We start from the raw sequence: 26,738 nt of genomic DNA on the forward strand, positions 1-26,738 counted from the left end.
CCAGTCTCTCATAATAAATCTCTGTCTATCTATCTATCTTTCATCTATCTATTTTCTATCCTATTCATTCTGTTTCTCTGGAAAACCTGACTAATACAATACCATATGGTATTTATCTAAGCTATTATTGATGGGCATTTAGGTCGATTTTAAATTTGAGCTATTAGGAACAATGCTAGCATGAACATTCTTATACTTGGTGTACATATGCACACACTCTTCTATCATATATACCCATAAGTGAAATCACTTGCTCATAAGATATGTGCATTAGGCCACGTTCATACTGTTAAGAAGAAATACCTGAGACTGTGTAATTTATAAAGAAAAAGAGGTTTAATGGACTCACAGTTCCACATGGCTGGGGAGGCCTCACAATCATGGTGGAAGGCAAAGGAGGAGCAAAGGCACATCTTACAGGGCAGCAGGCAAGAGAGCATGTGCAGGTGAAATGTCCTTCATAAATCCATCAGACCTTGTGAGACTTATTCGCTATCATGAGAACATCAAGGGAAAAAAATAGCCATATGATTCAATTACCTCCCACTGGTTGTCTCCCACAACATGTGGGGATTATGGAAGCTCCAATTCAAGATAAGATTTGGGGGGAGGAGTCAAGATGGCCGAATAGGAACAGCTCCGGTCTACATCTCCCAGCGTGAGCGACACAGAAGACGGGTGATTTCTGCATTTCCGTCTGAGGTACCGGGTTCATCTCACTAGGGAGTGCCAGACAGTGGGTGCAGGTCAGTGGGTGCACGCACCGTGAGCGAGCCCAAGCAGGACGAGGCATTGCCTCACTCGGGAAGCACAAGGGGTCAGAGAGTTCCCTTTCCTAGTCAAAGAAAGGGGTGACAGATGGCACCTGGAAAATCGGGTCACTCCCACCTGAATACTGCGCTATTCCGACTGGCTTAAAAAACCGCACACCAGGAGATACATCCCGCACCTGGTTCGGAGGGTCCTATGCCCAAGGAGTCTCGCTGATTGCTAGCACAGCCGTCTGAGATCAAACTGCAAGGCGGCAGCGAGGCTGGGGGAGGGGCGCCCACCATTGCCCAGGCTTGCTTAGGTAAACAAAGCAGCCGGGAAGTGCGAGCTGGGTGGAGCCCACCACAGCTCAAGGAGGCCTGCCTGCCTCTGTAGGCTCCACCTCTGGGGGCAGGGCACAGACAAACAAAAAGACAGCAGTAACCTCTGCAGACTTAAATGTCCCTGTCTGACAGCTTTGAAGAGAGCAGTGGTTCTCCCAGCACACAGCTGGAGATCTGAGAACGGGCAGACTGCCTCCTCAAGTGGGTCCCTGACCCCTGACTCCCAGCAGCCTAACTGGGAGGCACCCCCCAGCAGGGGCAGACTGACACCTCACAGGGCCCAGTACTCCAACAGACCTGCAGCTGAGGGTCCTGTCTGTTAGAAGGAAAACTAACAAACAGAAAGGACATCCACACCAAAAACCCATCTGTACATCACCATCATCAAAGACCAAAAGTAGATAAAACCACAAAGATGGGGAAAAAAACAGAGCAGAAAAACTGGAAACTCTAAAAAGCAGCGCACCTCTCCTCCTCCAAAGGAACGCAGTTCCTCACCAGCAATGGAACAAAGCTGGATGGAGAACAACTTTGACGAACTGAGAGAAGAAGGCTTCAGATGATCAAATTACTCCGAGCTACGGGAGGACATTCAAACCAAAGGCAAAGAAGTTGAAAGCTTTGAAAAAAATTTAGAAGAATGTATAACTAGAATAACCAATACAGAGAAGGGCTTAAAGGAGCTGATGGAGCTGAAAACCAAGGCTCAAGAACTACGTGAAGAATGCAGAAGCCTCAGGAGCCGGTGCGATCAACTGGAAGAAAGGGTATCAGTGATGGAAGATCAAATGAATGAAATGAAGCGAGAAGGGAAGGTTAGAGAAAAAAGAATGAAAAGAAATGAGCAAAGCCTCCAAGAAATATGGGACTATGTGAAAAGACCAAATCTATGTCTGATTGGTGTACCTGAAAGTGACGGGGAGAATGGAACCAAGTTGGAAAACACTCTGCAGGATATTATCCAGGAGAACTTCCCCAATCTAGCAAGGCAGGCCAACATTCAGATTCAGGAAATACAGAGAACGCCACAAAGATACTCCTCGAGAAGAGCAACTCCAAGACACACAATTGTCTGATTCACCGAAGTTGAAATGAAGGAAAAAATGTTAAGGGCAGCCAGAGAGAAAGGTCGGGTTACACTCAAAGGGAAGCCCATCAGACTAACAGTGGATCTTTCGGCAGAAACTCTACAAGCCTGATGAGAGTGGGGGCCAATATTCAACATTCTCAAAGAAAAGAATTTTCAACCCAGAATTCCATATCCACCCAAACTAATCTTCATAAGTGAAGGAGAAATAAAATACTTTACAGACAAGCAAATGCTGAGAGATTTTGACACCACCAGGCCTGCCCTAAAAGAGCTCCTGAAGGAAGCGCTAAACATGGAAAGGAAAAACCGGTACCAGCCACTGCAAAATCATGCCAAACTGTAAAGACCATAGAGACTAGGAAGAAACTGCATCAACTAACGAGCAAAATAACCGGCTAACATCATAATTACAGGATCAAATTCACACATAACAATATTAACTTTAAATTTAAATGGACTAAATGCTCCAATTAAAAGACACACACTGGCAAATTGGATAAAGAGTCACGACCCATCAGTGTGCTGTATTCAGGAAACCCATCTCATGTGCAGAGACACACATAGGCTCAAAATAAAAGGATGGAGGAAGATCTACCAAGCAAATGGAAAACAAAAAAAAGGCAGGGGTTGCAATCCTAGTCTCTGATAAAACAGACTTTAAACCAACAAAGATCAAAAGAGACAAAGAAGGCCATTACATAATGGTAAAGGGATCAATTCAACAAGAAGAGCTAACTATCCTAAATATATATGCACCCAATACAGGAGCACCCAGATTCATAAAGCAAGTCCTGAGTGACCTACAAAGAGACTTAGACTCCCACACAATAATAATGGGAGACTTTAACACCCCACTGTCAACATTAGACAGATCAATGAGACAGAAAGTTAACAAGGATACCCAGCAATTGACCTCAGCTCTGCACCAAGCGGACCTAATAGACATCTACAGAACTCTCCACCCCAAATCAACAGAATATACATTTTTTTCAGCACCACACCACACCTATTCCAAAACTGACCACATACTTGGAAGTAAAGCTGTCCTCAGCAAATGTAAAAAAAACCAGAAATTATAACAAACTATCTCTCAGACCACAGTGCAATCAAACTAGAACTCAGGATTAAAAATCTCACTCAAAACCACTCAACTACATGGAAACTGAACAACCTGCTCCTGAATGACTACTGGGTCCATAACGAAATGAAGGCAGAAATAAAGATGTTCTTTGAAACCAATGAGAACAAAGACACAACATACCAGAATCTCCGGGACGCATTCAAAGCAGTGTGTAGAGGGAAATTTATAGCACTAAATGCCCATGAGAGAAAGCAGGAAAGATCTAAAATTGACACCCTAACATCACAATTAAAAGAACTAGAAAAGCAAGAGCAAACACATACAAAAGCTAGCAGAAGGCAAGAAATAACTAAAATCAGAGCGGAACTGAAGGAAATGGAGACAGAAAAAACCCTTCAAAAAATTAATGAACCCAGGAGCTGGTTTTTTGAAAGGATCAACAAAATTGATAGACCGCTAGCAAGACTAATAAAGAAGAAAGAAGAATCAAATAGACGCAATAAAAAATGATAAAGGGGATATCACCACCGATCCGACAGAAATACAAACTACCATCAGAGAATACCACAAACACCTCTATGCAAATAAACTAGAAAATCCAGAAGAAATGGATAAATTCCTCGACACATACACTCTCCCAAGACTAAACCAGGAAGAAGTTGACTCTCTGAATAGACCAACAACAGGCTCTCAAATTGTGGCAATAATCAATAGCTTACCAACCAAAAAGAGTCCAGGACCAGATGGATTCACAGCCAAATTCCACCAGAGGTACAAGGAGGAACTGGTACCATTCCTTCTGAAACTATTCCAATCAATAGAAAAAGAGGGAATCCTCCCTAATTCATTTTATGAGGCCAGCAACATCCTGATACCAAAGCCGGGCAGAGACACAAACAAAAAAGAGAATTTTAGACCAATATCCTTGATGAACATTGATGCAAAAATCCTCATTAAAATACTGACAAAACGAATCCAGCAGCACATCAAAAACTTATCCACCATGATCAAGTGGGCTTCATCCCTGGGATGCAAGGCTGGTTCAATATACGCAAATCAATAAATGTAATCCAGCATATAAACAGAACCAAAGACAAAAACCACATGATTATCTCAATAGATGCAGAAAAGGCCTTTGACAAAATTCAACAACCCTTCATGCTAAAAACTCTCAATAAATTAGGTATCGATGGGACGTATCTCAAAATAATAAGAGCTATCTGTGACAAACCCACAGCCAATATCATACTGAATGGGCAAAAACTGGAAGCATTCCATTTCAAAACTGGCACAAGACAGAGATGCCCTCTCTCACCACTCCTATTCAACATAGTGTTGGAAGTTCTGGCCAGGGCAATTAGGCAGGAGAAGGAAATAAAGGGTATTCAATTAGGAAAAGAGGAAGTCAAATTGTCGCTGTTTGCAGACAACATGATTGCATATCTAGAAAACTCCACTGTCTCAGCCCAAAATCTCCCTAAGCTGATAAGCAACTTCAGCAAAGTCTCAGGATACAAAATCAATGTACAAAAATCACAAGCATTCTTATACACCAACAACAGACAAACAGAGAGCCAAATCATGAGTGAACTCCCATTCACAATTGCTTCAAAGAGAATAAAATACCTAGGAATCCAACTTACAAGGGATGTGAAGGACCTCTTCAAGGAGAACTACAAACCACTGCTCAAGGAAATAAAAGAGGATACAAAGAAATGGAACAATATTCCATCCTCATGGGTAGGAAGAATCAATATCGTGAAAATGGCCATACGGTCCAAGGTAATTTACAGATTCAATGCCATCCCCATTAAGCTACCAATGACTTTCTTCACAGAATTGGAAAAAACTACTTTAAAGTTCATATGGAACCTAAAAAGAGCCCGCATCGCCAAGTCAATCCTAAGCCAAAAGAACAAAGCCGGAGGCATCACACTACCTGACTTCAAACTATACTACAAGGCTACAGTAACCAAAACAGCATGGTACTGGTACCAAAACAGAGATATAGATCAATGGAACAGAATGGAGCCCTCAGAAATAATGCCACGTAGCTACAACTATCTGATCTTTGACAAACCTGATAAAAACAAGCAATGGGGAAAGGATTCCCTATTTAATAAATGGTGCTGGGAAAACTGGCTAGCCATATGTAGAAAGCTGAAACTGGATCCCTTCCTTACACCTTATACAAAAATCAATTCAAGATGGATTAAAGACTTAAATGTTAGACCTAAAACCATAAAAACCCTAGAAGAAAACCTAGGCATTACCATTCAGGACATAGGCATGGGCAAGGACTTCATGTCTAAAACACCAAAAGCAATGGCAACAAAAGCCAAAATTGACAAATGGGATCTAATTAAACTAAAGAGCTTCTGCACAGCAAAAGAAACTACCATCAGAGTGAACAGGCAACCTACAAAATGGGAGAAAATTTTCACAACCTACTCATCTGACAAAGGGTTAATATCCAGAATCTACAATGAACTCAAACAAATTTACAAGAAAAAAACAAACAACCCCATCAAAAAGTGGGCAAAGGATATGAACAGACACTTCTCAAAAGAAGACATTTATGCAGCCAAAAAACACATGAAAAAATGCTCACCATCACTGGCCATCAGAGATATGCAAATCAAAACCACAGTGAGATACCATCTCACACCAGTTAGAATGGTGATCATTAAAAAGTCTGGAAAAAACAAGTGCTGGAGAGGATGTGGAGAAAAAGGAACACTTTTACACTGTTGGTGGGACTGTAAACTAGTTCAGCCATTGTGGAAGTCAGTGTGGCGATTCCTCAGGGATCTAGAACTAGAAATACCATTTGACCCAGCCATCCCATTACTGGGTATATACCAAAAGGACTATAAACCATGCTGCTATAAAGACACATGCACACGTATGTTTATTGCGGCATTATTCACAATAGCAAAGACTTGGAACCAGCCCACATGTCCAACAATGATAGACTGGATTAAGAAAATGTGGCACATATACACCATGGAATACTATGCAGCCATAAAAAATGATGAGTTCATGTCCTTTGTAGGGACATGGATGAAACTGGAAATCATCATTCTCAGTAAACTATCGCAAGAACAAAAAAACCAAACACCGCATACTCTCACTCATAGGTGGGAATTGAACAATGAGAACACATGGACACAGGAAGGGGAACATCACACTCTGGGGACTGTTGTGGGGTGGGGGGAGGGGGGAGGGATAGCATTGGGAGATATACCTTTTGCTAGATGAGGAGTTAGTGGGTGCAGCACACCAGCATGGCAGAGGTATACATATGTAACTAACCTGCACATTGTGCACATGTACCCTAAAACTTAAAGTATAATAATAATAAATAAATAAACAAATAAATAAATAAAAAAGATTTGGATGCTGACACAGCCAAACCATATTATTTTGCCCCTAGCCCTCCCAAATCTGATGTTCTCACATTTCAAAACAAATTTTGCCTTTCCAACAGTTCCTCAAAGTCTTAACTCATTTCAGCATTAACTTAAAAGTCCACAGTCCAAAGTCTCACCTGAGACAAGGAAGGTCCCTTCCACCTATGAGCTTGTAAAAACAAAAGCAAGTTAGTTACTTCCTAGATACAATGAAGGCCCAAGCATTGGGTAAATATACCCATTTCAAATGGGAGAAATTGGCCAAAAAAAGGGGCTACAGGCCCCATACAAGTCCAAAATCCAGCAGGGCAGTCAAAACTTAAAGCTCCAAAATGGTCTCCTTTGACTCTATGTCTCATATCCAGGTCAGGCTGATGTAAGAGGTGGCTTCCCATGATCTTTGGGACCGTGTGACTTTGCAGGGTATAGCCCCCTTCTGGCTGCTTTCCCAGGCTGGCATTGTGTGTCTGTGGCTTTTCCAGGCACATGTTGCAAGCTGCCAGTGGATATACCATTCTGGGGTCTGGAGGATGGTGGTCCTCTTCTCACAGCTCCACTAGGCAGTGCCCTATTAGAGACCCATTGTGAGGACTCCCACCCCAGATTTCCCTTCTGCACTGCCCTAGCAAAGGTTCTCCATGAGGGCTTTGACCATGCAGCACACTTCTGCCTGGACATCCAGGTGTTTCCCTACATCCTCTGAACTCCAGGCAGAGGTTCCCAAACCTCAATTCTTGACTTCTGTGTACACGCAGGTCCAACACCATGTGAAAACCACCAAGACTTGGGCCTTGCACCCTCTGAAGCAGTGGCCTGAACTGTACATTGACCCTTTTTAGCCATGCTGGGATGTAGGGCACCAAGTCCTGAGGCTACACAGAGCAGCAAAGCTGTGAGCCGAGCCCACGAAATCATTTTTTCCTCCTAGGCCTACCAGCTTTTGATGGAACGGGCTGCCATGAAGACCTCTGACATGGACTGGAGACCATTTTCTCCATTGTCTTGCAATTAACATTTGGCTCCTTGATACATATGCAATTTTCTGCAGTCAGCTTGAATTTTTGCTTAGAAGATGCATTTTTCTTTTCTATTGCATTGTCAAGCTGCAAATTTTCCAAACTTTTATGCTTTGCTTTCCTTTTAAATATAAGTTTCAATTCCAAACCATATCTTTGTGAACACATAAAACTGAATGTTTTCAACAGCAACCAAGTCACCTCTTGAATGCTTTGCTGCTTAGACATTTCTTCCACCAGATACCCTAAATCATGTCTCTCAAGTTCAAAGTTCCACAGAGCTCTAGGGCAGGGACAAATGCCACCAGTCTTTTTGCTAAAATATAGCAACAGTCACCTTTATTCCAGATCCCAACAAATTCCACATCTCCATCTGAGACCACCTCAGCCTGGCCTTCATTGTCCATATTGCTATCAGCATTTTTGTCAAAGCTATTCATCAAGTCTCTAGGAAGTTCCAAACTTTCCCACACTTTCCTGTCTTTTTCTGAGCCCTCCAAACTGTTCCAGCCTCTGCCTGTTACCCAGTTTCAAAGTCACTTCTACATTTTTGGATATCCTTATAGTACCCCTCTCTACTGGTACCAATTTAGTGTATTAGTCCATTTTCACACTGCTATGAAGAAATACCTGAGACTGGGTAATTTATAAAGAAAAAGGGGTTTAATCAACTCACAGTTCCACATGGCTGGGGAGGCTTCACAATCATGGCAGAAGGTGAAGGAGGAGCAAAGGCATGTCTTACATGGTGGCAGGCAAGAGACTATGTGCAGGGGAACTGCCCTTTATAAAATCATCAGATCACGTGAGACCCATTCACTATCAGGAGAGTAGCACAGGAAAAACCTGTCCCTGAGATTCAATTACCTCCCACTGGGTCCTTCCCATGACATATGGGCTTTATGGGAACTACAGTTCAAGATATGATTTGGGTGGGGACACAGCCAAACCATATCAGTATATGTATGTTTAAGATTTCTATAGAATGTTAAAATGTTTTGTTATGACCAGATGATTCACAAAACAAAAATATATAAGTAATAATTATACAAAGAGGCGGTCAGAACATTTAGTAATCAGAGAAATGTAAATTAAAACACTTTACACACGACCAGATTGGGTAAATTTTGTATCTGTATAATATCAAGCTTGGATGAGAAAATGGAAATCCTCAAGTGTTGAAAGAAGTGAAAACTGGAGTCACCTTTTTCAAATTGGTATGACTTAATTTTTCTCATTGCTGTATCCTCAACATGGAGAGGAGAAGTACACTGTTGAATGAATGAATATGCATGATAAATAGTATATTATACACATGTACAATAATCTAGTAATTCTATTACTGAATGGTAGCCAGAAAAATTCCCATAGAGGTACACGAAGAAGCATGCAAAATGTTTACTGTAAAATTATCTCCAGTGGGGAGATTATAAAACAGAATGGGAACAAAGGGATAAAGTGTACCAAAATTAATCAGGGGAATAAACTAGACATACATATAGATATATCAGAAAAAGTAATGTTAACCAAAAGAGCTATGAAGCAGAATAGAATATGCAGCAAAATATAATTTATATAAATAAAACCAAATATATGAATCCTATTTATTGTTCATGTAGTAGCATATAAATAAAATAAAGAAGATTAATTGAAAGGACAAACATTGAATACATGACAGTGAAAGCATGGTGTGATGTGGGATTGGAGATAAAATAGAGAAATACATAATAAAATACATAAATAAATACATAAAAATAAATAATAAATGAGACATTGTGCATAGGGCGTTAGTGTGTGCCACAAATTTTAGAGTATTATTGCTTATGTTAATATGATCTAGCATGCCTGTGGTGCAAACATTTAGAAATGAAATGTTGCAGAAACAATACTCAGAAGAGGAGGTCCTGGATATATCCTGGGTGTACAACTATAGATACATTTCTTCCTCTCTAGTGATCACCCTTCAATGAACCTTTTCTCCACCTGCAATTTTTTACAGACTTAAACCTGTAAACATAGCATTGTCAAAAGCCGATTGTTATTTTAGTAAAGAGTTCTCGCGATATTAGAATATGTGAAATAAGCACATTATCAATCAAGTAACATAAAAATATTTCTAGAAAATATGCTAAAACACTGAAAATCTAAAACCTCTGTTTTTTATTCAACAATCCATTCATTGTATATGTGTTGAGTCCTTATTTCATGCATGGGCTTGTACTAATGTGTGAAGATGTAAAGAAATAGTGAAACAGTTGAGTTAAATATAACTCTTTGAGCTGTTGCCTTTATGATAGCTATAAAGGTAAAAACTATTTCCCTGGACAGCCATGCTCATCTCAGCTCCCACTGGGATCCCAGACAGCCAAACTGGAGTCTTGCCAATTACTTTTCAACATCCTAACCTAAATATAACTTTCATCTTCTTTACCCTAAATTTAGTCAAAGAAGCTGCAAGTGTTCATAAGAACTGATAAGTACCATATTTCTATTCCACACATTTTTAAAATATGTTAACATCTCTTAAAATAGGATGCATCTTAAAATTAATGGTATCTTTCAATTGCACTTAGCCAGGAGACAACTATGGCAGAGTTGTTACTGCCTACACATAAGTCACCTTATCATAACTTTTTATATTATCATTACTTCAATTGAGTTGGAAATATTTTGGAGATAACACAGGAGTTTGAATGCTTTTTAAGTGTCTTATAATTCAGCACTGAAATTAAATAATAGCATACAGAAATACATGAAAATAGAGTAGCTGGGCATATAGGTTACCTTTGTTATTTCTATTGGTCAAATTGGACAACTTCATTTTTTTAAATTTTTGTCAACAAGTCACTTAAGAGTCTTAATCATATGCCAATTGTGTAGTTATCTATTACTATATAATAAATTACTCCAAAATGCAGTGGCTTAACACAACAAATAATTATTATCTCACATAGTTCCTGAAGGTCATAAACCTGGGAGCAGATATTTGGGTGGTTTTAGCTCAAGGTCTTTCATTACATTGCAGTTAGGCTTTCAGCCTAGATTGTATTCATCTGAAGGCTTGACTGAGGCTGATATGCTTGCAAGATGGCTCACTCACAGGGATGCTGGCAGGAGGTATCAGTTTCTCACTATATGAGTATCTCCACAGGGCTGACTGAATTCCCTCAGAACATAACAACTGGCTTCTCAAAGAGACATTGATCTAAGAGAGAGAGAGAGAGAATGATTAAGATGGAGACCACACTGGCTTTTAATGACCTAGTTTCCAAAGTCCTCCACTGTCACTTCTGCTTTATCCCATTCTCTAGAGGTGATTCATTAAATTCAGCACACCCTCAAGGAGACCAGAATTACATTCCACCTCTTGAAGAGAAGAGTTTATGAACATGTTTTTTTCAATGGCCACAATAACTTTCTGTTGATGACTCATAAGATTAAGAAAACACTGGCAGAATGGGCATCAGAAGCTTGAAAGAAATATTGGAGCATCCTTTAAGTAATGATGTAGACACCAATACCACCAAAATATGACATTTTGTAACAAAATACAAACATCGACTACTCAGAGTTTAGGAATGATTTATGAGAGTCTTATTCTAAATGTGGATAATTTGTAGGACTATCTTAGCACAATTTTTGTATATTTTGTTCATTGTCTATGCATAACAAACCATATAAACATATTTCCAAATAAGTAGCTGTTTCAATAAGAATAACAATTCTACATGATAAACAAGCATTGTGTTATAGTTTAATTATAAATTTTTTTCTTTTTTAATAGTAAAATTGATGGCCTCTTAGATCCAGTGGAATTTGGTAAGTATCTGTGGTACATTACATCATTTGGCTCCAATTCTTCAACACTCCCTATATCCACACCCTTTGCTGTACCTTTAAAGTGCCCACCCACATATGTGGGTGACCTACCTTGCCTCTTGGCTCTGGGTTTATAATATGACTCGATCTGGTCAATAGGATGTTAGCAGACATGAGGCAAGCAAAAGCTTGAGAGAGTTGCTACATGTTTCCACTCGCTTTCTTGCACCTCTGTCAGCCGTGAGAACGTGCTAGGTCTAGTCTGCTGGAGAATGGGAGAAAAGTGAAGCGGAGCCAAGTTATCCTAAAGGCCCCATCTAAGGGCAGCTTTGAACAGCTGACAGTCAGCTGACTCCCGAACATGTGAGGGAGTTCAGTTCAGATAAGCAAAGCCACGTATCTGACCTACTGCTGTCCAAATGTGTGAGCAATTTTTTTTATTGTTATATGCCACTGAGGTTTTGTGAATAACGAATGTAGTTCACTTAAAATAGTGCATGTGTTTGCAGCACTTTAATGTGACACGTCTCTTCCCTGTAATTAATTGAAGTGCTTGTGTAATGTGGATAAGCTTTTCTAATGAAGTTTCAAAGTCCCTTGGATATTCATGTCATTCTTAGAAATAATAAAAGCAGTGTAGATGGGACTGATTGACAATGATTTCCCTTCACCTTTCATCACCAGGAATAGTGCACATTTAAAATGTGGTAAAAGGAGGGTCTTCGTGCTGACAGCCACCTGATATTTCTTCTGGGGGAACCATCCTTCTCCACTCCATCTAGTCATGGTGGGAATTAATTTCTTTTCTTTCTTTCCTTCCTTCCTTCCTTCCTTCCTTCCTTCCTTCCTTCCTTCCTTCCTTCCTTCCTTCCTTTCTTCCTTCTTTCTTTCTTTGTCTTTCTTTCTTTTTCTTTTCTCTCTTTTCTCTCTCTCTTTCTTTCTTTTTTGAGACAGAGTCTCACTCTGTCACCCAGGCGGGACTGCAGTGGTGGCACGATGTCGGCTCACTGCAACCTCTGCCCTCGGGGTTCAAGCAATTCTTCTGCCTCAGCCTCCTGAGTATCTGGAATTACAGGCACACACCACCACACCAGCTGATTTTTTTGTATTTCTAGTAGTGGTGGGGTTTCACCATGTTGGGCAGGCTGGTCTCAAACTCCTGACCTCAGGTGATCCACCCTCCTCGGCCTCCCAAAGTGCTGGGATTACAGACATGAGCCACCACTCCTGGCTGGTGGGTATTTCTATTACAATGTTTGTGCCACCTTTTGACTACTCAGAAGGGTGGACAGGATATCCAAAATGGCAAATAAAATATACCAAATTCCTGGGGATAATCTGAGTCTTCACTGAGATTTGCTATGTATGCTGAGTCAGAATGAGAGAGGCTCTAATACTTTTGGGCCATTGATCAGGAGGATGTAGGTTTGGAACTGTCAGCACCCCGGATTCCTCCCACAAAAATATAGCCTGCCAGAGATGCTGAATCCACTGATGAAGAGAAACCCTGAGAACATTACTAAAGCCCTTATATCTATTCCATCTTAGAGACTACATTATTTGAGCCAATAGACTCTCTTTTTTTTTTATTAAAGCTATTGGAGTTGAGTGTCTGTCATTTGCAACTAAAATAATTCTGAACAACGGAGAAGTATTATCCCTATTTTACAGAAGAGGAAACTGAACCTCAGAAGGTTACATTTCTTCTCCAAGATCTTATGGGTAATAACAGGTAGCATTAAAATATTATCACAGATCTGTCCAATGGTCATGATCTTTTCAAAATTTCATTTTTTAAAAAGTTGTTTTAATGTACATACTGTAAATCTCACCCTTTTGGTGGGCAATTTTGTGAGTTTTGACAAATGCATAGATTTGAGTCACCACAACCAGTTCTACTGCCCCTAAGAGTTCCCTCATGCTGCTTCTGCGCAGTCAGACCCTCCACCTCCTCTTAACTCCTTGCAACCACGAGCATTCTGACTGTTCCAGAATGTTCTATAAATGGCATCACTCAGCATTTTGAATCTGGCTTCTTTTCAATTAGCATAATGCATTTGAGTTTCATCCATACTGTTGTAAATTATCAACACAAATGCTTTCTGAAAAGATGCTTAGAGCAGCATTTCAGTCATATCCACATTAGTGTGAGTGATGCATATCAGGTTTTAAAAAGAGGAAATGAGAACTACTAGGTTGAGACAAAATATATGTCCACTCAGTACCTGTGAATGTGACCTTATTTAGAAATAGGGTCTTTGCATATGTAATTAAATTGAGGTCATGCTGGATATTAAGGTGGTCCATAATCCAGTGACTGGTGTCCTGATAAAAGAGAGAAATGCGGACACCAAGACACACAGGGAATATGCCATATGACAAGAGGTAGAGATTAGAGTGTTGCAGCTGCAAGCCAAGGAATACCAAGCACTGCCTGCAACCATGAAAAGCTACGAAAGAGGGGTGTGGAACAGATTCTCCCTCAGAGTCTCCAGAAGGCAGGCTGACACCTTCATTTTAGACTTATAGCTCCAAGAACTGTGAGAAAATAAGTTATGTTGTAAGCCCCTTGGTTTGTGCTAATTTTTACTGCAGTTCTGGGAAACAAATGCAAGAAAAGATTAAGATATTTGACTTTGCTTTCAAGGCAGCATGTGTCAAAGAAAATGATCCTGAATGAAAAAGGATTAACTTCACGGTTGTGCTTTAAGATGAGCCTGACTGAATTCTAGAGCAAAATTAGTAATGACATTGTAGGAACTGATATAATTACCCCAGGTAGCAGACTTATTTCTAACTTATTTCTAGTAATGGAAAAGTGAAACTTGGTTTTAAAATAGGATGAGAAATGGTGAAACCTATAAACTAGTTTACAAGTCAATTCATTCAAAGTCATCATGTGTCTATTCTGAAGTTTGGGGGAGGCTTTCATCATTTTTTTTTTATTAGCAACCTCCAGAAGATGATAGACTCAGGAAATTAAGTATTAAAATGTAATTCATTTTCCAAGTATCATGAAGGAAAAAGAAAAAGTCCACATTCCTTTAGAGAAGAAATCTTCTGAGGTGCATTTTTGTCTGCAGTCTGGATACAAACAAGGTAGGGGATATTTTTGCCAGACAAAAAGTGTATTGTATTTTGATATTAAGATGTAGAACAAAAGATAAGAATAATTATAAACAAATCAGCATTTTAAGCAAGCAAAGTTTATGGATTCTTTTTTTTTCTGAAGAGATATTAAGTTATGTAGATATGCTATTGAAATATATTCTTCTTTCAGTTGACACTATCAATCTAGCCTGCAGTGATCATGAAAACCTCAAACCCAACTCCCTGTCAGATAGTACTGAACATTCCCTCCAAAATATAGCTCACTCCCCAGATTCTGATTTGGTAAATCTGGACTGGGGTCCAGGGAATTCATTTTAATTTTTCTAATTCTCCAGGTGATCGTGATGGGCAACCAGGTTTGAGAATCATTAACATGGAACACACTCTCGCAGAAAGAAGCTTTGATCTCCCAAAGCCTGGAGAATCTGAGCTGGGGTCAGTTGAAGGTCAAATACCAAATACAAAATATTAGAAGGGAAGTAATCTAATACTTAAGGTCTAGAAACAGAGGCAACGTCCAAAAAGGAAAACCAGAATCCAGGGTGAAGCAAGCTTCATGAAACAGGAAAGGGAGATGAGAATTCCAATGTGAAACCACAATCAGAACACAGGAGAAAATGGGAAGGCAGGACACAGGCAGCCGTGGGATGCAGTTTTCTGGGCCCAGCCTGTCTCAGGACTCAGAAGCTTTACCTGTAGCAGACTCCTCCTATAGATTCATGCCATTATGCAGATACCTCTATTCCAGACTCGCCCATTCAGGGTTACAAAGTCTCATTTTCTTAGCATCTAGCAGCTTGCTTTAGTGTTTCACTTTACATTGAATGATATTCACTGACATCTTCATGGGTTGAAGTTATTTACCAGGTGATCTTATTTCAATGTAATAATGACTCTGTGTGTGTTTCTATGTGTGTACTTTTTGTAGTACTTCAAATACTGAACTGTTGCTTAACCAGAATATTTATTCCCTGCTATCGAACTTGTAATGAAAACCTTCTAAAAAATTTAAACTTGAGGTAAATTGAAAGGACAGTTGTTCTTTCTTGGGTAACATAAGACATTTATTACTTATACTAATTTTTTCATTCATAAAAAGGACAAAGCACAGTCCTATACTACTCCATTGAAAAAATAACTAAAAAATCAATTCAATATTTATCAGTATCAAATAAAACTACTATCACCTTTCCTGAAATACAAAGAAACAACAGATGTATCTATACCTATATAAAGTTTAATTCAGAATCTTGCGTCTTAAAGCAGATGATTATTAGTTAGCTTGACAACAGTTTAAAACTGATGGTCCCAGTTAAATCTGTACAACTGTATGAGAAAATGAAAAGCTTGAGTTATCAGTGTACGAGAGATTTTAAACTACTTTATCTCTGTCAGAGATTCAAAACTAAACAACCTCCAAAGTCTGTTTTCCTCTTACCTTTCAGAACCATTTCATGCAAAATCTAACCAGTTTTGCTCATTATTATCATACATTAGAAAATAAAAGGCAAGCATGCATTTGGCAAAATATTTAGTTGTTGATTATATAAAAATGCCCAACATGGGTCACATTGCAAAAGTAAAACCTCAAAGTGTAACAATGAAAACACAAACATTTGTACAGAAGGTATACAGGGTATTCGTTTCCCTAAAGTATGAAGACATTTTGTTTCTTTTTCAAATACTTAAATATTTTATGAAATCTGGCAATGATCTTAAGACTGTTGACATACTTCCACTGGGAAATCATCCGTTTCACTTATTTTTAAAAGTTTCATTTTATAACAAAGAGTTAAATGTAAACTAATGAAATATTTATTGATATTTTCATAATGAAGGCTCTAAACATTTACACATCGACATATAGTACAAAAATTATACAAATTAAAGAAAGGGGGTAAAGTCGGTAAAGTAGTAATAGATCTATTTTGCTTCCTGTAAATATTTTTTACGAACCTATACGGTGTCCTTTCTAAAAAGATAAACTCTAATTAGCTAGCAAGTTTGTGCTAATAAAATAGGATTATACCTCTTGAAGCATCCAACATTGCACTATTTCACGAGCCAGCTAATTCTTTATTACTTGATTTCTTTTACATCCACACTCAAACACATTTCCATGCACACCATGGAGAATGAAGAAATGTGCATCTTCCTTTTCACAACTTATAAAAACCCAAAGCACCAACACTTGGGAGACACCATCGGAAAGACATATTATTTGCCTCCTCCTGGCCTTCCAGTTTTGCATACTCTTCAAAGTACCATTAGCAATATATTGATTTGGTATTTTTAGCCAGTTTTCAGTATTGCATTGACGTGGGAAATGAGCTTAAAACTAATTATTATTATTATTATTTTTACAAAATGGAATACGGTAGCTTTTTCAACCTACAGGTGACTTTTTGATCTGACATCTGCAATAAAGAAACGTAATACTTAGGAATGAAGCAGAAAAACCAAGATACTAGTAATTGTGATATTCACCTAACTGTCACTTATTCCTAACCGTGTAAAGACTGTCACATCTCAATAAAAAAGGAAGCACTCTACTTTTCAAAATTTGTCACTTCACATATGAACAAATATAGAAGTATTATGATACTCTAGATAAGAGCTGTGATTTTTGAGATTTGAAATTGATAAGAAAAGCATAAAATAACTTCAGAGTAGAATATAAAAGTAAAAAAAAATCTATATGGTATGTTAACTTTACTATTAAAAAACTGATTCTGAAAATCAAATATTTAGAAAATTATTTCCTTCGAAAATAAGAATACTGATAGTAAGTTCTAGAATTTGGTTTTCAATAGTCAAAATCTTTCAACTCATGATTTGATAATGGGATTTCTGACAAAATATTTGTTACACTCTATTGTCTTTTCAAGAAAACTCAAGATGTCATGAATGATAGGGGCCATTCAATAATATGCAGTACGCAAAACAGTGAAGAAAGTACAAGAGACTGTATTACTCTTACATTTACCACATACAACCAACATTTCAATCTCTATTATATTTCACAACTTGTTATTAAATTTAAAGCACCTGTATATGGTGATTTGACTTTCACTCTACAGCCTATAGTATTGAATTGAACACTGTAACTTGTCCCATTGGGTTAAATCATGCAACTGTCACAGAATCAGGTTAAGTGGTTTATAAGGCATATTGGAACGAGTTAAAAATCATTTATATCCATTTAAAAGTTTATTCTTTTGGATGAAGGGGTTCCTGAATGCCTCAGTCATCATGTGTGTTGTAAATCAGTTGAATAGTTTGTTAAAGTATAATTTATTTGGCTTAGGATGGAGCCGCAGAAATTGGAAGGAATTGTGGTCATCCCAGGGTTGAAGGGTGTCTTCTGAGCTGGGATGGGAACAGCAGCTGTCACAACACATTCAGAATTCCAAGTAGACAAGGATGCCAAAGGCAGGCAGCAGTAAGCCGAGAAGACTTGGTGATAGGGTGGGTGCACCTGCAAGGTAAACCAAAAGTGTGCATATTATTTCATTGATACACGTCACTATTGCTCATTTAGTCTGCTTTGGCTAAGGCAAGATTGCATAGCCCTGGAAAACAAATGGGTCCTTTTACAAAACAGAGTCTCTTATTCTTACATGATTTAAGAAAAACAAAAGCTTTTGATCAAAGATTTTCTGTGTGAGACCATGTGAACTGTTTACACAACATGATTAAATTAATCATTTAAAATAATATGATCACAAATGTGTATGCTGTCCCTATGATCCAGCAGTCCCAAATTCCTACCAGAAGGCAAAATGTCAAGAAACATATATACATGCATTAAAAAAGTAAGCTTTAAAAAATAAGATAAAGTTGTGGGGTGGGGGGAGTGGGGAGGGATAGCATTAGGAGATATACCTAATGCTAAATGACGAGTTAATGGGTGCAGCACACCAGCATGGCACATGTATACATATGTAACTAACCTGTGCATTGTGCACATGTACCCTAAAACTTAAAGTATAATAATAATAAAATTTTAAAAAAGAGATACAGTAAAAATACTAATAATTTTTCCTGAGATAATGACAACATAGGTATGCTAGGTAAATCTTGCATAATTTCACATCCCAATGGTTTTAAGACATTTACACATTTATATAGAATGACTTAAGTAATGTATTTCTGATATTAAATAATCTCATTCAATTTTTATCTAAAGAACAATTGCCCTGAGATATTACACTGTGAATTAAAAGTTGAAATGATGTATTATAATATGCTATGGACTTATTTTACATCTTGGGTGACACTTAGAAGGGCTACTCCTGTAATCAAGTAAGTTTATGGGTCCATGTCCTGACAACATGAGAATTTTTGAGAAACTGTTATAAAGTAGGACCAAAAAGTCATACTCTTTCTTCCCAATGTCCACAACTATTAGGCACTATCTTCTTTTTAAATAAATTAATTATTATTTTTTAAGAGACAAGGTCTTGTTCTATTGCTCAGGCTGGAGTGCAGTGGTTCAGTCATAGCTGACTGCAGCCTCAAACTCCTGGGCCCATGTGATCTTCCTGCCTCAGTCTCCCAAAGTGCTGGGATTACAGGCATGAGCCACCATGCCCAGCTGGCACTATCTTCAATGAACATGCTGCTAGAATGAGTGAAGACCTAAAAAATTTAGTCAATGGCTTACTAATATAACAGTTTTCATTAATTTTTGGAAGTTTACTCTCTAAATTTGAAACCACCAAATAAATTATTATTATCTATCATATTAAAAGTGACCATAAACAGCTCATTCTTTGGCATGGTCCTTTTATATTCAGGGAGATTTAGTGCATTTCTCCTGAATCTCTGGTCATTAAAAGCACATTCATGTTCCCTATAAGGTGGAAGATAATAGTGTCTGTCTGCTTGCTTGTCTTCAACATTGCCCTGCCTGGGGCTTTTGGAGCTGCCTGGAAACATAAGAGGGAAAGCTTTATCGGATACAGATAAAGTAGTTCTTAGAAATGAGCAGGAAAGTAAGGGTCAAAAAGTGAGGGCAGATAACAATAGGAATATAAACAGCCCTCAAGTAGCAGAGCTCCTAAGGACACTATCAATAACAATAGTAAATTTATCATTACTTTGAGAGATGCTACTTACTGCCCTACAGCCAGCTACAAGACTATGTTGGCTCATTATGTAGATTATGACATGACTACAACAACCTACAGTGGTAGGTCTTTTTACCCCAATTTTATATATTTTGTAACTGAGTCAGGTAAAATGAGTTGCTCAAGTCCAATAGTCACTAGAGGGCAGAGACGGGATTAGAATTCAGATTTGTCCAGCTGCAAAGGCCATGCACTTTTGACCTCTCTGCCGTGTTCTTGCAGATAGCTTTAGCAAGGGACTGGTTTTAGAAATGCAGAAGGACACTGCGCTCTGCACTTAATGTGTCAAGGCAAGGGCACAGAAGGAAAATAATAAATGTCATATGGAAAAAAAGCTAACACATAAACTGTTTCAAAGAGATCTTTGTATTCTTGTAATTTTTTTGTACCTTCTACTTTTCTACATATTTTTAAAAATATGCCACGGACCACACATTATTTTATTCTGATAAGATGCCCAATAATAAACCTCAATCACACAGTAAAACCTTTAAACTTCAATGTTTGACCCAGTGTAAATGATCCGTCCTGAAGCCTTTTTTGTCTGAGGATGACTGCAGGGTCTCCACAATGCTCTGTCTTTTGACCACAAATTACATCTATGATGGGGACACGTTTATGTACTTGGCTGAATATGTGGGTTGGCAAAGTACAAACTGTGGCTGCTCAAAAGAAATTTAGTGAATTGTGGATGCCATCTTGATGTTTTGGTATTAGTATGAAAACCAAATACAATTTCATAATTTGTGTCTTTGACATCAGGATATTTGAAATAAACTCTCCATGTTTATGTGTGTTACATTTAATTTCTCTAATGGCTCAAGCTTATGTAATTTTGGTCTTCATCTTTACTTCTCTCCCACATTCCAAACAGAAATTAGAGACCGAATTGAAGTACTATCTAATGTCATTTTAAATGACATATATTCTTGAGGAGTTTTTCAATATATATTGGTTTTGAATCTAACAACATATATATCAGAATACTGCTATCAATCATAATTCTGGTACTTACGTGTTATATAGTAAACACATATTTTGCTTTTCACATAGCTGATGAATGTTAAACCTGAACAAATCATTGACCTTGTGAATAATTTTTCTCTATCAGAAGAAATGTAAAACCAATTTGGAGTACTATATCTCTTCCATGGGAATTTCTTGATTTTTTTTTAAATCTAAACTTTGATTTCATACTTCCTTCAGGGAGAATTCCTGCTATATGGAGAGTGATGCTGAAAACAGACATTTCAATTAAAAGTTGAGCAGTACTGCAGGCTTTCTGATAAGTAGAAAACTGCTCTACTTGGTTTTTAATACAAACTTCCTTTCTGATTCTTCAATCTGGACACTGTGATGCAGTCTCTGTTTCTACTGCTTGCATATTGCTGATGATGACATAACATTTAGAATTTTCTCTTTGTGGTGTCACATTTTGTGACCACAACTGCTAATATCTCTATATTATGAACAACTTCAAGACAGAGATGATATCTAAATCATGTTTTAGCTGTGTTGACTAATACCAAGCCTAGTGCATAGAAAGTACTCAACCTATAATGTTAAATGATTGAGTTATGCCTCCATTGTAGGCCCTGAATTTTTTCTTATTACAGAGCACAGGGGGTCTAAGGAAGAAGATGGTTAGAGGAAACCACTGTGACCTTCAATGGGACCCCTGATATTTCTTTTTATTTTATTCGATATTGCATAATCTCTCTAACTTCTAGGAACCTGGACAAAGAAAGGGGTTATACCTTCCTATGATTACTTTTCCTCAGAAAATAGTTTTTTCCTATTAAAGAGATGACATTAAAAATTCATAATATAATATCAGAAGGCATTGATCTTACTACTCAGTCCAGGAGTCCTCCAACTAGTCCTGGTCCGACATTATTTTTTATTCTTCCAAGGTCTATTAATGGCCCTGGCCATATGGAAGAAAGTGTTTTTATTAGATGGTTGATTCCCCACTGCCTAGAGGTGTGCCTAATATATATGAGGTATATTAGGTACACATGAATGGATGCTTGCGTTGAAAATTGTTGAGTTCAATAAAACTCCTGCTGGGACACCACGTTGGAGAACTGAAAGAGTAAAAACATCCCTATGATTAGAGTGAAGATCAGCTGAGGCAGAAAAATAACAAAACCTTTATTCAGATTCGTATGACAGACATGGATAATGCCAACTTTAAAGTTTACAGAAAACACTACCAAGATCACAGAGCTGCTGTAGAATGCCATCATGACCTTCTCACCGAGTGGATGGTGCTGTTACCAATGATGCCCCAGCTCTGCTCTACTTGTCCCACCTATTAGTGGGAATACCCAATTGCTGGACTGCACTCCCCTCATGACAGCCCCAGCTCTAGTTAATTCCTGCTTCTCCTATTCCCACTTCAGAAACAGAACTAATCCAGATCTGACTGCCACTTTATTTCCACCTTCCTCAGAATTCTTCAGCAGGAACTCAAACCTTACATAAGACACTTCTCCTTTGCACCTGCATGGTATTCCATGATTGCTCTGGTGTGTGTTTCCTTGCTACATCCAGTCAATAACTCTGGCTTTGTCAGACTACAGGATTCTGTTTGATCTTTGGCTATTTAAATTTTAACAGGACAAGCTGGCTAATATGAGTATCAATGAAGCAAGCAATGAGGCTGGGCGCGGTGGCTCACGCCTGTAATCCCAGTGCTTTGGGAGGCCCAGGCGGGTGGATCACAAGGTCAGGAGTTCGAGACCATCCTGGCTAACATGGTGAAACCCCGTTTCTACTGAAAATACAAAAAAGTAGTCGGGCATGGTGGCAGGCACCTATAGTCCCAGCTACTCGGGAGGCTGAGGCAGGAGAATGGCGTGAACCCGGGAGGCGGAGCTTGCAGTGAGCGGAGATGGCGCCGCTGCACTCCAGCCCGGGCGACAGAGCGAGACTCCGTCTCAAAAAAATAAATAAATAAAAATTAAAAAAATAAAATAAAGCAAGCAATGAGTGTTTGTCCTAGTAGGAGCCACAAGGATATATTGGGAACAGTATCACATGGCAGCTGAGTCAGACGTTCTGGAAACAGGCAAAGCGAAGTTCAAACTCTACCTCTGCCTTTTACTGGCTGCATAATCTGGGTAATCTTGAGCATGTTCTTTAATTTTTTTAATTTAAAAAAATCAAAAAAAATTTAAACCTTTTTCCTTCAACTATAAAATAGGGATAATAATATGTCTCATGGCATCTATCTATCTATCTAGAGAGGTAGCATAACCTTTCTTCAGAAGTAATTATATGTGGAAATCCATTATTGAACTGGGTGAAAGGGGGATGCTTTACTCAAAGATGGGTTTAGGAGCAGGAAACCACCAGATTTTTGTCTTCTCTATTTTCATGCTGGCACCTGTACTTCCCCCAACCCTATCACCCCATGGAACATGTGGGACTCTGCTTATCACGGTTTGAAAACAACTGCTTTATGTAAAGCATTTCAGAAATGCATGATTAATAGATAACTCCCAGTAAATGGTAGCAATTCCTACTGCATTTCATGATGTTTATTTCTTGTTCTAGACCTGCACTGTATTTCTGGAAAAGTAGTTGGATAAAATAAAGCAAACAATAGCATAAGCTGGGCATACTGAGTTTTTCTGTAAGAGTCTAGCTTCCAGCTCCAGTGTTTGTGTAGCATGGTAGTCAGGGATCTTTGGTTTTAAGAATCAGAACCCCAACCTAACAGCTGATGTTGTACAGGCACACTGGAGCAGATAATTGAATGCCTGCGTCTTCCAAGTCTCTGGCTTTCACCTCTTGTTCTTTTACAATTTGCCTCACATTTTTTTTTTTTTTTTTTTTTTGAGATGGAGTCTCACTCAGTCGCCCAGGCTGCAGTGCAGTGGCGCGATCTCGGCTCACTGAAAGCTCTGCCTCCCGGGTTCACGCCATTCTCCTGCCTCAGCCATCCGAGTAGCTGGGACTACAGGCGCCCGCCACCATGCAAGGCTAATTTTTGTATTTTTAGTAGAGATGGGGTTTCACTGTGCTAGCCAGGATGGTCTCAACTCCTGACCTCGTGATCCGCCCGCCTCGGCCTCCCAAAATGCTGGGATTACAGGCGTGAGCCACCGCGCCGGCCTGTTGCCTCACAGTCTCAGACTGACTTCTCTCAAGAGAGATATGAGCTCCTAGCTCACATCAGGTATTCTTAAGAACAAACAGACTGGGCTATCTTTTTACCCCAACACTAATGAAAAATTCTTAAGGAAAGGCTCTGCTTTGCAAACATCAGGTCACACACCTATCCCCAGACCAATAACTGTGGCTGAGTTAGTGGCTTCTTTGATTGAACTAGTTTGGAGAAAGTTTCCATCACTCAACCAATCACTCTGGCCAAGGAAGCAGGGCCATGTAAGAAGATGGTAGCTTTCATTCTTATCTCAGGAGGAACAGTACTTTGCCCAGTGAAAGGGCTGTGTGGATCCAGGAGCAAAAGAGGAGTTCTGGGGCAAAAAAGAGACTACTCTCATCTAAAAAGTGCAAATAAATGCATGTTGAGAATCATCAAAGCAACAGAGGATAATCAGTATCTCCCAAACTTGTTGACCACTGTAACTTTCTATCACGGACCATCACACAGGAATTATATTCTGCCCACAGCTGTGGAAAAGTACGTTTTCTGGTAAATTTGTGGTAATTGGAATAACGTGTTTCAGGACTTTGCTCACCTGTATCATTTAAAACCTCTCTAATTTGCCTTTCTCAGCTTTTAGCTATTTTCCCAATTGCTTGAGGCTAATCAACACAAGAAAAGCAAGTGCTCTCTTTAGCTACTGAAGACAACACTTTCAGTGAACTGGTCAGAGTACTGGATCCATTTTTATGAGTAACCACTGGGACGCAGTCAAGGTAGGTGCAGCGTTCAAATTTTTCAGCATTTTTTATCTTATTTATTTGTACAGAAAGGCCTAGTGTGAGTTTGCCACTTTGCAAATTTAGTCACTCATAAGAATTTGTCTGAAAAAATGGTAAATTTATGGTGTAGAGCTTTGTTTTGGACTTAGTCTAATCAGTTGGGAATTTTCTGGGGTTCTTTTACTGGTGGTGTTCCATTCTGCAGATTACTGAATTGTGTTTGTTTCTCCATTGGATTGCTGTCAGAACTAGGTGAGGAAATCAATTAGGTATTTATTTTATTAAATTTTGTGGCAGAAATATATAAAAACAAACATTAAAAGAAGAAGAGGTATGTTTTACTTTGAGACACTGAAATCTAATTTATTGTATGGTTAATTTTCTGACAATGATAATTTTAAAAAATTCATGCAGTCCCATTTACTTCCATGAATTAACACTTGGTCAATGTGAAGCTATTGAGGTAAAAACAAATGTTTTAAATGTATTAACTGAGATTTTATGAAATGTCTGAAACAAAGGAATCTTTGAATTATTGCTTGATTCATTTTTAGCATTTCTGTCTCATCTTTGTCTCTTTCTCCCTGCACATTTTCTCTTGCATAATTTTTTTCTTTCCAGATTTCCATCCTGTCTAAATGTTATCAACAATGCAAGTATAGACTAGAGTTGAGATGTAAAACTTACAAATCTGTAAGGTAGAAAAGTTGTACTTGCCTGGAAACTAGCATACAATTTTCAGTAAAACTGCTATAATTCAGTGAGGTTACTGTTAACATTTGCTTTGAACTATATATCAAAATTGTTATTTTTATGAATGGTCTAATGTTAAGAATTAAAGGAGGTGTCTTTTTAGAAAGTTAGCTGAATTGGCTTCAAACCAGTTTCTTGGGGAAAATGTTAATGTAATTTTCAATTTTAGATTATTATAAGCATTAACTTCATGACTTTGACAAAATAAAGTAATGGATAGTCACACTAATTGGTTTTAAGAGTTTCTAAAGAGACCCAAAGAGAAATCAGAAAATAAAATGGGTTTGATGTTTGAGGTTCAGCAGAATTTTTGCACATTTGATGATTTTTGTTTTTTCCCTAAAATATCTATTTTACGATATTGTCTGTGTATCAGCTTGCTTCTTTTGCTTTTGATGATTTTATCTCCCTTTGCCTACTTGAGATAGCAACACTCAAATACTAAGCTAGGTAGAGAAGAAAAAAGACAGCTTAAGACCTACTTCTAGTTCTGTCAATAGCTAGTTATATAACTTCAGCAACAGAGAATATTTGGGCTCAAGACATGGTTCTGATGCTTCTGTGATCTTTGGCTGTTTTATTTCTCAAGGATGTGGATTTTCCTTCTGTAAAATGATAGGGTTCAATGTTATAAGTTTTAAGGTTCCTACTACAGCCCTGAGTCTGTAATTCCAGGCAAACCATAATATATTTGAGAATATCAAGCATTGAGCCATAAAATTTGCAAACATATTTGTTACATTTTCCCTTATTTATGCTAATCAAAGTTGATATTAGTTTATAAATATACATTAAGTGCTTGATCATCTAAGTGCTAGTGGCTTCGGTGGGTTTTTCCTTCCAGTGAAGCCCACTAATCTTTCTGCTCCTATTCGTTTGGCAGTTGTGAACCCAAACCCACATGCCAAGCAAAATAGATCTTTGTTTGTTTGGCAGAGGTACATGGTTTTCTGGCAGCTTATCCTGGCAGTTGTATTTGTTCCTTACTGTTGACTCTGGCCCTTTCCTTGTCAGAAAACACCAGATCACCAGGATGCATTTCCTCTTTGAGAAAGGAGTGAGCATTTCCAATAGAGTGATGACCAGTTGATTTGCTGGGAAATATAAAAGCAACTTCTAGCTTTTATAAGAAGCTGGCCAATAAGCACATTCTCAACAAGCCCAATTTTGATATTTTGGGGCAAGGTGAGACCATAGTTATGAGGACTTTTAAAACTGGCTTACCTACTTCTTTAGAAATGCAAGGTGACATTTACACAAAAGCATGAGACTTGAGGTGAGACAATTCTATCTGCATACTGTTACCACTCACTTGAGTGTGTGGCCTCTC

The 26,738-nt window shown here is 38.5% G+C and overlaps 1 protein-coding gene across 3 annotated transcripts in view; it reads right to left on the bottom strand.

Moving 5' to 3' along the window:
* Positions 1–15,666: 15,666 nt before the first annotated feature.
* CNTN1 (contactin 1) overlaps positions 15,667–26,738 on the bottom strand; it is a 381,066-nt gene continuing 369,994 nt past the window's right edge. For all 3 annotated transcript variants that reach the window (XM_031000864.3, XM_063694062.1, XM_019039242.4), the window contains one exon: positions 15,667–18,102. In XM_031000864.3, coding sequence (XP_030856724.1) covers positions 18,026–18,102 — 77 coding nt within the window. In that variant the 3' untranslated portion in view covers positions 15,667–18,025. The remainder of the gene's footprint in view (positions 18,103–26,738) is intronic.

This window comes from Gorilla gorilla, chromosome 10, assembly GCF_029281585.2.
Source record: "Gorilla gorilla gorilla isolate KB3781 chromosome 10, NHGRI_mGorGor1-v2.1_pri, whole genome shotgun sequence".
In the NCBI taxonomy this organism is placed as follows: domain Eukaryota; kingdom Metazoa; phylum Chordata; class Mammalia; order Primates; family Hominidae; genus Gorilla; species Gorilla gorilla.